Here is a 14,079-nt window from a genome sequence, read left to right as displayed (position 1 = left end):
GAGGGGCGGTGCTCAAGGGCGGAGGAGCGGGAAGTGGAGGAGATGCGGTGGAGAGCATCCTCGATCACGTCTGGGGGGAAATTGCGGTCTTTGAAGAAGGAGGCCATCTGGGTTGTACGGTATTGGAATTAGTCCTCCTGGGAGCAGATGCGGCGGAGACGAAGGAATTGGGAATATGGGATTGCATTTTTACAAGGGGCAGGGTAGGAGGAGGTGTAGTCTAGGTAGCTGTGGGAGTCGGTCGGTTTATAGTAAATGTCCGATACAGTAAATCAGATACATTAGAGACATTTAAGCAACACCTGGATAGGCACATGAATGATAGTAAAATGAAGGGTATGTAGATTAGTTTGATTTTAGAGTTGGATAAAAGGTCGGCACAACATCGATGGTCAAAGGGCCTGTACTGTGCTGTACTGTTCTATTTTCTATGTAATGCTTAGGAAAGGATTCTCCTGTATTTAACCAGATAAGGGCTACGAAAAAGGTCAGCGTGGGAAATGAACCTGTCTGAGCTTTACGCAGACTTTCATACTGGAAGCATTTCTCAACTACAGATATGTACCAGAACACAACTGACCTTTATGCTGACATTGTTGTGATAATTTGAGTTTAGTTGTCCTTTAAGAGCAGCAAACTGTTCAAATTAGTTCTACTACTGCTCATACTGATTTACTAAAATTCCACAAGTCAAGCATGAACTCCTTCTATGAATTCCACACAGGCTGAGCTGTAAAAAGGTTGAAGTTCTCAACAAATCAATTATCGTAATGTCAATGACACAAAGACCAACAGCACAATATTAAGGGTCTGTGCCTCTTTTGCGTATTCAATTATTTGAACAAATTCTTTAAATGGTATGGGTATCTGAACAGAAACTGGAAAAGAAATAATTGGCTTTTGAAGTATCTGAGCAGTATCATAGTGCGCAGTTTCCATTTCCAGACTAGGAAAGGCAAACCGACATATTACAGTGATTCACGAGGCCACAGACATGCAGCATCCTCAGTCAAGTTACCATTGGTATACATGACAGCAAGACCATATTGACTTACTGGTATCTCCAGCACCACTTGGTAATTTCATAATACTTTATTTTCATAGGGAATGGATAGCACATAGCTTGGACATCTATCACATTTGTTATTAATTGTTATTAATATTAAAGGGAAAGCAACAGGGAGTATGGAGTCAAGTAGAAAGATAAGCAGCAGGTTGGCATGTGTGCAGAGACACAGACCAGGAATGAAGCAAAAAGGAAGGATAACTTAGGTAGAGGTGATGGAAATCATGAGGATAAGAAAATTAGCACTAAGGTGCTTTACCTGAATACTCAAAGCATTCAAAACAAAGTAGATGAATTAACAGCACAAATCATCGTAAATGATTATGATGTGGTAGACATCACAGAGACGTGGTTGCAGGGGGTTCAGTACTGGCAGTTATACATCCAAGGATTTACAACTTATCGAAAAGACAGGGAGGTGGGCAGAGGGGACGGGGTTGCCTTGTTAGTTAAGAATGAAATTAAATCTATGGCATTAAATGATATAGGGTCAGATGATGTGGAGTCTGTATGGGTGGAATTGAGGAACCACATAGGCAAAAAAACCATAATGGGAGTTATGTACAGACCTCCCAGTGCAGGTCAGGACCAGGGGCGCAAGATGTAATAGGAAATAGATAGGGCATCACGGTGATCACGGGGGACTTCAATATGCAAATGGACTAGGTGAATTATGTTGCCAGTTGATCCAAAGAAAGGGAATTCATGGAATGCTTACAGGATGGCTTTTTGGATCAGCTTGTGATGGAGCCCACAAGGGGGCAGGCTAATTTGGACTTAGTGCTATGTAATGAGCCAGACTTTATAAAAGATCTTAAAATAAAGGAACACTTTATAAAGGCAGCGATCATAATATGGTAGAGTTCAGTCTGCAGTTTGAACAGAGAGAAGGCAAAATCGGATGTAATGGTGTTACAGTTAAATAAAAGTAATTACAGGGGCATGAGAGAGGAACTGACGAAAATTGACCGGAAGCAGAGCCGAGTGGGGAAAACAGTAGAACAACAATGGCAGGAGCTTCTGGCTGTAATTGTACCCAGGTTGGGGAGGGGTGGTGGTTAGACAACCATGGTTGATGTAGGAACTCAGGAAATGTATCACTGCAAAAGAGAGCGCATATAAAGTGGCCAAGAGCACAGGGAAAGCAGAAGATTGGGAAGACTACAAAAACAAACAGAGGATAACGAAGAGAGAAATAAGGAAGGAGAGGATCAAATATGAAGGTAAGCTAACCAGTAATATTAGAAATGATAGTAAAAGTTTCTTTCAATACTAACGAGAGGCAAAAGTAGAAATTGGGCCGCTCCAAATTGATGCAGGAAGGCTAGTAATGGGAGATGAGGAAATAGCTGAAGGGCTGAGTTGAGTATGATGGCCATTTCAAAGGAGAAAGTATTCGATAAACTAAAAGATCTAAGAATTGATCAATCTCCTGGCCTGGATGGGCTACATCCTAGAGTTCTGAGTGAGGTGGCTGAAGAAATAGCGGAGGCGTTGGTTGTAATCTTTCAAAAATCACTGGAGTCAGGAAACGTCCCAGATGATTGGAAAATTGAAAGGGTCAAGACAAAAGATGGACAAATTATAGGCCGATTCGCCTAACCTCAGTTGTAGGTAAAATTCTAGAATCCATTGTTAAGGATGAGATTTCTAAACTCTTGCAAGTGCAAGGCTGAATTAGAACAAGTCAGCATGGATTTAGGGTAAGTCATGCCTGACAAACCTGTTAGAATTCTTTGAAGAGGTAACAAGTAGGTTAGACCAGGGAAACCCAGTCTAGGATGTTATCTACCTAGATTTCCAAAAGGCCTTTGATAAGGTGTCTCACAGGAGGCTGCTGAGTAAGGTGAGGGTTCATGGTGTTCAAGGTGAGCTACTAGCATGGATTGAGGATTGGCTATCTGACAGAAGACAGAGAGTTGGGATAAAAGGCTATTTTTTGCAATGGCAGCTGGTGACAAGTGGTGTCCCACAGGGTTCAGTGTTGGGACCCCAGCAACTCACTTTTATATAAGTGATCTGGACGAACAGACTGGGGGCATTCTGGCAAAGTTCACTGATGATACGAAGCTAGGTGGGCAGGCAGGTAGTTCTGAGAAGGTGGGGAGGCTTAGACAGTTTAGGAGAATGGTCCAAGAAATGGTTGATGAAATTCATTGTGAGCAAATGCGAGGTCTTGCACTTTGGAAAAAAAGAACACAGGCATGGCCTACTTTATAAACGGTAAGAAAATTCATAAAGCCAAAGTACAAAGAGATCTGGGAGTGCAAGTACAGGATTCTCTAAAGATTGACTTACAAGTTGAGTGTGTGCTTAAGAAAGCAAATGTAATGTTATCATTTCTTTCAAGAGGGATAGAATGTAAAAGCAGTGAGGTGCTACTAAGACTTTATAAAGCTCTGGTTAGTCCCCATTTAGAATACTGTGTCCAGTTTCAGGCCCCACACCTCAGAAAGGACATACAGGCACTGGAGCGTGTCCAGCGGAGATTCACAAAGATGATCCCTGGAACGTAGGCCTAACATACGATGAACGGCTGAGGATCCTGGGATTGTATTCGTTAAGAGTTCAGAAGGTTGAGGGGAGATCTCATAGAAACTTACAAGATAATGCATGGCTTAAAAAGGGTGGACGCCGGGAAATTGTTTCCATCAGGTGGGGATACTAGGACTCGTGGGCACAGCCTTATAATTAGAGTGGGTCAATTTAGAATGGAAATGAGGAGACATTTCTTCAGCCAGAGAGTGGTGGGCCTGTGGAATTCACTGCCACTGAGTACAGTGGAGGCCGGGACGTTAAATGTCTTCAAAGCGGAGATTAATAAATTCTTAATCTTGCAAGGAATTAAGGGATATGGGAAGAGTGCGGGTAAGTGGCTTTGAAATGCCCATCAGCCATGAGTGAATGGTGGAGTGGACTCGATGAGCCAAATGGCCTTAGTTCTACTCCTATTTCTTATGGTCTTATGATCTTTTGGATGCGTATCAAACTCAGATTCCTTAATGGGCAGCCCAGACCAGAGCTTACACTTACTATTCACATCACACAGATACATTTTAACACATATCATGTGTTAAAAAATTGTGTGTCACTGGTCACAGGTTCTGTGGGTCCTTGCATGGCTGGTGAGCCTACTTCCAGAGGTGCATCTCCGACCACACAGTTGGCAGGCATGCTGGAAGGTGGAACTGATCCTTTGAAATGAAAGCGCTGTTATTCCTTTCTCCAGTTTCTTTTCAATACAAAAACTTGCCATCAGGTGTTCTCAAAGAATTGTGCCTCTTCAAACAGGAGGTTCCACCAAGTTGGTTTCTTCTGAGCAAGGGTCTCCCAGGCATTGACATCTCTGCTCCATTGTTTTGAGGCAAGCTTTCAAGGAGTCTCTGAAGTGCTTCCTTTGTCTTCTTCTTGTTCCTTCCTTCCTTCTGCAATTTCAAGGATACAGTCATAGAGTAATGCAGCATGGAAACAGGCCCTTTGGCCCAAACAGGTCCATGCTGACCATGTTGCCCAGTCAGCTAGTTCCAATTTCCCACATTCGGTCCATATTCCTCTGAACCCTTCCCATCCATGTACCTATCCAAATGTTTTTAAAATGTTGTTATTGCACCTGCCTCAACCACTTTCGCTCACAGCCCATTCCATATACGCACCATTCTTTGTGTGAAGACGTTGCCCCTCAGGTTCTGCTTAAATCTTTCCTCTCTCAGCTTAACTCCATGCCCTCTAGTTTTCAATTCCCCATCTCTGGGAAAAAGGCTGTATGGGGAACTAACAAAAGTACATTCATTTCATTACCTTACCTCACACAACATCGTATGATGGTGAATAATAAATGGAAGCTCTGGAAGATATCCTTCAGCAAATGGAACTCGAGCATTGAAAACATGTAGATGACCCAACAAAGTTGGCTGGTGCTATTGGCTCCTTCAAGGAGATCTCAATATTTCTGTCATCTGATGATGTGCAGAATCCATCCCAAACAGTTCTGATAGTACTTAGCAAGGGCTTTAAGGTGCCATCTATACATAGTCAAAGTTTCTGAGGCATACCAAGTGGTTGGAAGGATCTCAGTATAAATATGGATGCTGCGGTAGTTGAAGGCTCGCATCCTTAGATGTTGGAAGATCGCGCTCACAGATTGATGATGAGACACAACCAAATCTGGCTCCCAGGTAAGGAAATATTTTGCATTTGGGAGAATTTTTCCATTGATCTAATTGGAGACAGAGACTATAACATGCCTTGAGGGATGGTTTGGCAAAGAACTCCAGTCTTCTAGAGGTCGATGCTGACACAGATTCTCCAGTATGCTTTTTTGAAGATATTAACTGAGGCTTGAAGAGTCTCTTCCAAGACAGCAGAGGTGAGGTTCCACAAGTGATGCTACATTATTTTCTCAACCAGTTAAGTAGATTCCCTTCGGAAACAGGCCCTTCGGCCTAACAAGTCCACACCAACCCTCCAAAGAGCAACTCACCCAGACCCATTTCCCTCTGACTAGTACGCCTAACACTATGGGCAATTTAGCATGGCCAATTCACCTAATCTGCACATCTTTAGACTGTGGGAGGAAACCGGAGCACCCAGAGAAAACCCACGCAGACACGGGAAGAATGTGCAAACTCCACACAGACAGTTGCCCGAGGCTGGAATCGAACCTAAGACCCTGGTGCTGTGAGGCAGCAGTGCTAACCACTGAGCCACCATGCCACCCATAGTTGAAATTGAGAAGTTTTGCATCAACCTTGCAGACAGTGACACCACTGGGAAGCTTGTTTTTGACAAGATATAGGATGAGGGAGATGAAGGTGAAGAAAAGGGTGGGGGAGGGATTTCCTTATTTACTATTGCATCATGGTTTAGGAGTTATTTGAAGTGTTCTTTTCATCAAAGGCTAAAGTCTTCTGTGTCTCGAAAGTATACCCTCCTTACACTGAACCAGTTTGGGGTCTAGGATATTGGATCTTTATATTGCCTTGGTGGCAAGTATGACACTTGTCGACAAAGAGTTGCAGCTTCTTAAGTCCATGGAATCTTGTCTTTTATATCTGGAGGACGAGGATACCAGGTTGTCGGAGCATGCCATAGTATTACAAACACTTGATTTGGCTAGACCTCAGGTAATGTAGGTAGCTCTGAGCTCACCCCGCACCAAAGACTAACTGTCTTAGGGGAAGTGTAGTGTAGATTTATCAGAAGAATATCTGGACTCCAAGGTTTAAATTATAAGGATAAAATACACAAACTAGAGTTAAGCTCCTTTACATTTGAAGTTTAAGGGGTCATCTGACTGAACCTAAGTATTACAGGTGCCTGTTAGGACAAATAAGAAGAATCTATTTCATCTGTTGAGGAGTTAAAGACAAGGGGGAGCCAGACCTTTTGAAAATAAAAATAGAAAACATTCCCATAAACAAAGAATCTTAGATGTTTAATCGTGACCACAATGGTGATTGATGCTTACTCATCAGTAAATTTTACAACTAAGATTATTAGATTTTTGTCAACCAAATCTATTCAGGGCAAAGGGATAAGAAATAAGGTTATAGAATAGTCACAATACCATTGACAGAACAGACTCAAGGAACCAAATTGTTTACGTCTGATCCAATGCTCCCAAGTGAAAAACTGCACCGAGATGACAAAACATGAAAATGATAATGACATTGAGACATAAACTAGGTGCGCTTTCCTGTTAGGAAGCTGTTTAGGCAACAGCCATTGTTAAAAATCTTTAATGGCATTTAAAGCCAGATGCATCTTGTCAGCAGCAAGCACAATGGGTCAGCGCAGCATAATCCAAGAATTAATAGCGTCTTGTACTCAATTAATAGCGTCTTGTACTCAATTAATGCTTGCTCTGATATATTTCATTTCTTGCATTTGAGCATGAATCTACCTTTAAGTGCATGAAGTCTCAAGCAATGACACATTCCTTCTAAGATCATTTCCAGCTTTCAAAAATTCATGAGAGTTTGAAGCTTTCAATGTATTGTAAGGAACAGTATGATGTGATTTACTGGCAAGATAAAGTTACTGGCAAGATAAAGTAGCAGAACACACACATTTGAATTTAGTTTTCATATCAACTGTTGCAAATAGAAAAGATGAATTTTGTTTTATTCATTCACAGGATGAAAGCATCGCTGGCTAGGTCAGCATTCACTGCTCATGCCTAATTGGTCAGAGGGCAGTTGAGAGTCAACTAGATGAGGATGGTAGATTTCCTTTCCTGAAAAGCATCAGTGAGCCAGATGGGATTTTCCAATAATGAACAACGGTTTTATGTATTATCAATTCCAGATACTTTTTCTTGAATTCAAATTCCACCATCTACCCTGTCAGAATTTGAACCCGTGTCCCCAGATCATAAACCTAAATTTGCGGATTAACAGTCTAGCAATTTTATTACCAGACTATTGCCTCCACTTAGTCTGAGGAAAGGTTCAACGCAAAACAATGTTGCATAAGAATAACACTTAAAACGAAGGAAATAACATGTAAATTAAGAATCATGTTCCAAAAGATATTTGGCATTTAAAATCTAAACACAGCATAAACGACAAATTTTCAGAAAATTCATGAATTTACATTGAGAAAATCAATTGGGGCGGGGGGTAGAAAGAGTATACAAAACATATTAATCAAACTCTTTTAAAATGAAAACCTGGGAAAAAGTCACCACACATTATGGAGGAAAAATGTTGGCTTGTGACCTTACTATTTTAAGAAAGAAATGTGGCTACTTCAACGATATAGTGTAGAACACTTTGGTGGGCGGCACGGTGGCACAGTGGTTAGCACTGCTGCCTCGCAGCGCCAGAGACCCGGGTTCAATTCCCGACTCAGGCGACTGACTGTGTGGAGTTTGCACGTTCTCCCCGTGTCTGCGTGGGTTTCCTCCGGGGGCTCCGGTTTCCTCCCACAGTCCAAAGATGTGCAAGTCAGGTGAATTGGCCATGCTAAATTGCCCGTAGTGTTAGGTAAAGGGGTAAATGTAGGGGTATGGGTGGGTTACGCTTCGGCGGGTCGGTGTGGACTTGTTGGGCCGAAGGGCCTGTTTCCACACTGTAAGTAATCTAATCTAAAAAAACAGGAAACTCTGATTTAATTTTTCATGATTTCTTTATTTTTCTGCTTTGATTTTGTACTTTTGAAGATTTGTAATGGTAGACTTCTTTTTTTAAATTTTTTTTCCCTGGAAATTTGGACTCAATAATCTGTACCAAGGTACCCTGCTATCTAAAATGGCACTCTAAGTGGAGACTTGTAAATTTTTCACTGTACTCATGTGAGTACATGTGACAATAAAGCTAATTCAATTCAATTTAAATGTATGGCATGGTTTTCAATCTTAACTCGTGTCTAGTTCACGTGTGTAATAAAGTATAATTGGCCTCAGCCGCAGTGTTTTAGGATTAAATTACTCCTAAAATTCACACTCTATTTACATTTGAGCCAAGTACCAGGAGGCTATCAGTAAAATTGCATCTGAAAATTACCTAAATCGTAGAGAATGGGAAAGCAGGCTGAAGGCTAACCAAGACATCCTGACTGGTGCTGAACATATCTAATTAATAACTGATTTATTTACACAGGATACATGACCTTAATTAAATAACTAATTTAAGTGTTGTTGCAAAATGGGCACTGCAGAAGTAAACATTTGTTTTGATATTAATTAGTTTCATGTAAAGAAACTAATAAAAACCTTGATTTTATCTACCTACCAGTACTGTAACCATGTATCCTCCAGGAACACTTCTTCAGGGATTGGATCGATGAGGATGAGATCTGAAATCTCTCTAAGGCAGAAGCAAATCACATTAAGATGAATAGTGCCTTATCTATCCAAGATGTAGCTCAGCAATGAAAGCACAAAACATAATAATACTGAACTGTTGCCACTGAAGATACATGCAAAATGAGTATCATTAAGCTAAAAAAATGCTGTCAAACCTTTCCATCATGAGCTCATCAGCACAGAATTGCAAGAATATCAAATTTTAAAGGGAACAACAACTTATGCACAAGAACAGGGTGTTGATCAGTTTGCTATTTGAATGATTGGTCAAGGCAGAATGCATGAGGGAATGACTGTTAGAAAACCTTTGATGAGTTGAAAGAGGTACAATAAACAAAGACATGTTCTTTCCGTTCGTGAGGGGCTGGGCCCTGCACATAAATATATGTAGCCTACAACAAGCACAAGCCCAAGTTGAAATCTAAAGTTGACCACCATTGCCATTAACCACTTGTGGCCATACAGCTTCACATTATGAACAAATCCTTCTCTTCAGGCACTGTATCCTTACCTACAAATCAGATATCATCACCCCACTGTTCACCACTCATTTCTGCAAAGTACCACCCCAGCTTCTGATTCCCTCCATGGCTTTAGATCAAGAACTGTCCCATCTTTATTAGAACACCACAACCAAATCTGTAGGATTAGCTTTCTGCCCCTGCAAAAGCAATCCAAAGGCTCTCATTAAAATCACAAATGAGGGGAGCCATCTTGACTGGTCAGCATATTCTGATATATCATCCTCCTCAAACAGTTTCTCCTTTGTCCAACCGAATGGCACTACACTCATCTGGTTCCATTCCAATCAAATCATTTAGAGACAGGGAATCTTCAGCAATGGTTTTCTCTTCTCATTCCTAAACTATTATCACTGACATGCCCCAAAACGTTACTTGAAAATATTTTGGTTCCACGTACTTTGAAAAAGCCCAGCTTAACTCCATTTCATAAACATCTCACTCAACCCTTCTACTGATTTGTCATACATGTCCAACAATCAGCACTGTGTGAGCAATAATTGCTTCCAAAACCTTTTAGTCATATATAAGGAGTAAAAAGGTAACTAGAAAAAGTATTGGCTCACTCAAAGACAAAGGAGGAAAACTGTGAATGGCATCAGAGAAAACAGATGAGATTCTTAATGAGTACTTTGCATCAGTATTCACTGAGGAGAGGGACATGACAGATGTCGAGGTTAGGGATAGATGTTTGATTACTCTCACTCAAGTTGGCGTAAGGAAAGAGGAAGTGTTGGGTATTCTAAAAGGCATTAAAGGGGACAAGTCTCCAGGTCCGATAGGTTCTACCCCAGGTTACTGACAGAAGCGAGAGAGGAAATAGGTGAGGCCTTAACAGATATCTTTGTAGCAGCCTTGAAGATGGGTGAGGCTCCAGAAAACTGGAGAATTGCTAATGCTGTCCCCATCTTTATGGGTAGCAGGGATAATCCAGGTAGTTATAGACCGGTGAGCCTGATATCATTGGTAGGGAAGCTGCTGGCGAAAATACTGATGGATAGGATCTATTTACATTTGTAAGAAAAGGGGCTTATCAGTGTTAGGCAACGTTGCTTTGTGCAGGGAAGGTCATGCAGGCGGCACGGTGGCACCGTGGTCAGCACTGCTGCCTAACAGCGCCAGAGACCCGGGTTCAATTCCCGCCTCAGGCAACTGTCTGTGTGGAGTTTGCACATTCTCCCCGTGTCTGCGTGGGTTTCCTCCGGGTGCTCAGGTTTCCTCCCACAGTCCAGGTTAGGTGAATTGGCCATACTAAATTGCCCGCAGTGTTAGGTGAAGGGGGGAAATGGGTCTGTGTGCATTGCTCGTCAGTGTGGACTTGTTGGGCCGAAGGGCCTGTTTCCACACTGTAAGTAATCTAATGTCTTACCAACTTAATAGAATTCTTTGAGGAAGTGACAAAGTTAATTGATGAGGGATGTAGATATCAGAGACATGGACTTCAGTGAGGCATTTGATGAGGTTCTCCATGGTAGGTAAAAAGTGAAGTTGCATGGGGTCCAGGGTGTACTAGCTAGATGGAGAGAGAACTGGCCGGGCAACAGACGACCGAGAGTAGCAGTGGAAGGGAGCTTCTCAAAATGGAGAATTGTGCCCAGTGGTGTTCCACAGGGTTGAGACCACTATTGTTTATGATATATATAAATGATCTGGAGGAAGTTATAGGTGGTCTACTTAGCATGTTTGCAGATGACACTAAGATTGGTGGAGTAGCAGATAGTGAAGGGGACTGTCAGGGAATGCAGAATATACACAGATCAGAGACTTTGGCAGAGAAATACCAGATGGAATTCAATCCAGGCAAATGCGAGGTGATGCATTTTAGAAGATCCAATTGAAGAGCAAGCTACACTGTAAATGGAAAAGCCCTGGGGTAAAAAGATGTACAAATAGATTTGGGTGTTCAGGTCCACTGTACCCGGAAGGTAGCAATGCAGGTTGATGCAGTGGCCAAGAAGGCATACTGCATGCTTTCCTTCATCGGACAGGGTATTGACTACAAGAGATGGCAGGTCATTTTACAGCTATCTTGGACTTTGGTTTGGCCACATTTGGAATACTGCATACAGTTCTGGTCACCACATTATCAAGAAAATGTGGATGCTTTGGAAAGGTACAGAGGAGGCTGACCAGGAAGTTGCCTGGTATGAAGGGCGTTATCTATGAAGAGAGTCATAGAGTCATAGAGATGTACAGCATGGAAACAGACCCTTCGGTCCAACCTGTCCATGCCGACCAGATATCCCAACCCAATCTAGTCCCACTTGCCAGCACCCAGCACATATCCCTCCAAACCCTTCCTCTTCATATACTCATCCAAATGCCTAAATGTTGCAATTGTACCAGCCTCCACCACATCTTCTGGCAGCTCATTCCATACACGTACCACCCTCTGCATGAAAATGCTGCCCCTTAGGTCTCTTTTATATCTTTCCCCTCTCACCCCAAACCCATGCACTCTAGTTCTGGACTCCCCCATCCCAGGGAAAAGACTTTGTCTGTTTATCCTATCCATGCCCCTCATATAGAAGCTTACAAAATTAAGGTCACCCCTCAGCCTCCGATGCTCCAGGGAAACAGTCCCAGCCTGTTCAGCCTCTCCCTGCAGCTCAAATCCTCCAATCCTGGCAACATCCTTGTAAATCTTTTTTGAACCCTTTCAAGTTTCACAATATCATTCCGATAAGGAGGAGACTAGAATTGCACGCAATATTCCAACAGTGGCCTAATCAATGTCCTGTACAGCCACAACATGACCTCCCAACTCCTGTACTCAATACTCTGACCAATAAAGGAAAGCATACCAAACGCTATCCTACCTACCTGCGACTCCACTTTCAAGGAGCTATGAACGTGCACTCCAAGGTCTCTTTGTTCAGCAATACTCCCTAGGACCTTACCATTAAGTGTATATGTCCTGCTAAGATTTGCTTTCCCAAAATGCAGCACCTCGCATTTATCTGAATTAAACTCCATCTGCCACTTCTCAGCCCATTGGCCCATCTGGTCCAGATCCTGTTGTAATCTGAAGTAACCTTCCTCTCTGTCCATTACACCTCCAATTTTGGTGTCATCTGCAAACTTACTAACTGTACCCTCTTATGCTCGCATCCAAATCATTTATGTAAATGACAAAAAGTAGAGGGCCCAGCACCGATCCTTGTGGCACTCCACTGGTCACAGGCCTCCAGTCTGAAAAACAACCCTCCACCACCACCCTCTGTCTTCTACCTTTGAGTCCGTTCTGTATCCAAATGGCTAGTTCTCCCTGTATTCCATGAGATCTAACCTTGCTAATCAGTCTCCCATGGGGAACCTTGTCAAACGCCTTACTGAAGTCCATATAGATCACATCTACTGCTCTGCCCTCATCTATCTTCTTTGTTACTTCTTCAAAAAACTCAATCAAGTTTGTGAGACATGATTTTGTAGATTAGGATTATTTGCATTAGAAAGAAAGAGGTTTAAGGGTGACCTGATTGAAGTCGACAAAATCGTGGGAGGTACAGACAGGGTAGATAGCAAGAAGCCTTTTCCCCAGAGTGGGGGACTCAATTACTGAGGGTCACGAGTTCAAGGTGAGAGCGGAAACATTTAAGAGAGATATAGAACAAAGAAAAAAGAAAATTTACATCCCAGAAACAGGCCTTCGGCCCTCCAAGCCTGAACCGATCCAAATCCACTGTCTAAACCCATCACCCAATTCCTAAGCAACTGTATCCCTCTGCTCCCCACCGACTCATGCATCTGTCCAAATGCATTCCAGGCACCTCCCACCCTCTGTGTAAAGTACTTGCCGCGTGTATCCACCTTAAACTTTTCATCTCTCACCTTGAAAGTGTGACCTCTCATTATTGAATCCTTCTCGTTATAGAATATGTGTGGAAAGTTCTTTACGCAGAGGGTGATGAGTGCCTGGAACACGTCGCCAGCGGAGGTGGTAGAGGCGAGCATGATAGCATCATTTAAGATGTATCTAGACAGTTACATGAATGAGCAGGGAGCTGAGAGATACAGTTCCTCAGAAAATAGGCAACAGGTTTAAATAAAGGATCTGGATCAGTGCAGGGTTGGAGGGCCAAAGGGCCTGTTCCTGTGCTGTAATTTTCTTTGTTCTTTGTTCTAAACATTGCAAGTCCACAGCCATTGTCTTAGATCCTGCGCTGACCAGTGCCAAAGGCTGAATCAGAAAATTCAAACTTTGGTAATCCATCTAAATTTGAACAGAGCTTTTGACCCAACACCTGGTATCCCGAGTAGACTTCAACTCATCCAACCTTCTATAATTTGTCCTATTGTGCACAACATCTGACTCATCCATCACACCTGTACTTGCTGGACTTAACTGGCTCTTGGGCCCCTCAGAACACCTGGAAACTATCATCCTTATTTTAAAATTCCTCCATAACTTTGCCACTACCAGTTTCTCATCTGTCTCCAGGCCTGCAATGCTTTGGCATCTGTGCTTCTCTTAATCTTGCACTTTCAATGATCATCTTCTGATATTAAGAGTAGAATCCTGAATTTAAGACCAAGCATCTGAATGCATCTCTGTGCTGCTGCTTCTCTCTCCTTCTTTGAAATATTTCTTTAAAGCTGCTGCATCAGTCATAAAATGTGATATTATATCAAGTGTTGGTTCAAATCACTCCTGAGAGACACCTTGGTGTACTTGCGTCTCGTAA

General features: G+C 42.4%; 1 protein-coding gene across 5 annotated transcripts in view; it reads right to left on the bottom strand.

The window, feature by feature from the left end:
* Positions 1-14,079, bottom strand: part of si:dkey-122a22.2 — a 218,872-nt gene that overhangs the window by 97,534 nt on the left and 107,259 nt on the right. For all 5 annotated transcript variants that reach the window (XM_043688408.1, XM_043688410.1, XM_043688411.1 and 2 more), the window contains one exon: positions 8,800-8,874. In XM_043688408.1, coding sequence (XP_043544343.1) covers positions 8,800-8,874 — 75 coding nt within the window. The remainder of the gene's footprint in view (positions 1-8,799; positions 8,875-14,079) is intronic.

Source organism: Chiloscyllium plagiosum, chromosome 4, assembly GCF_004010195.1.
Source record: "Chiloscyllium plagiosum isolate BGI_BamShark_2017 chromosome 4, ASM401019v2, whole genome shotgun sequence".
Taxonomy (NCBI): Eukaryota; Metazoa; Chordata; class Chondrichthyes; order Orectolobiformes; family Hemiscylliidae; genus Chiloscyllium; species Chiloscyllium plagiosum.
Note: the sequence above shows the minus strand (reverse complement) of the source record. Positions and strands in the feature narration are given on the sequence as shown.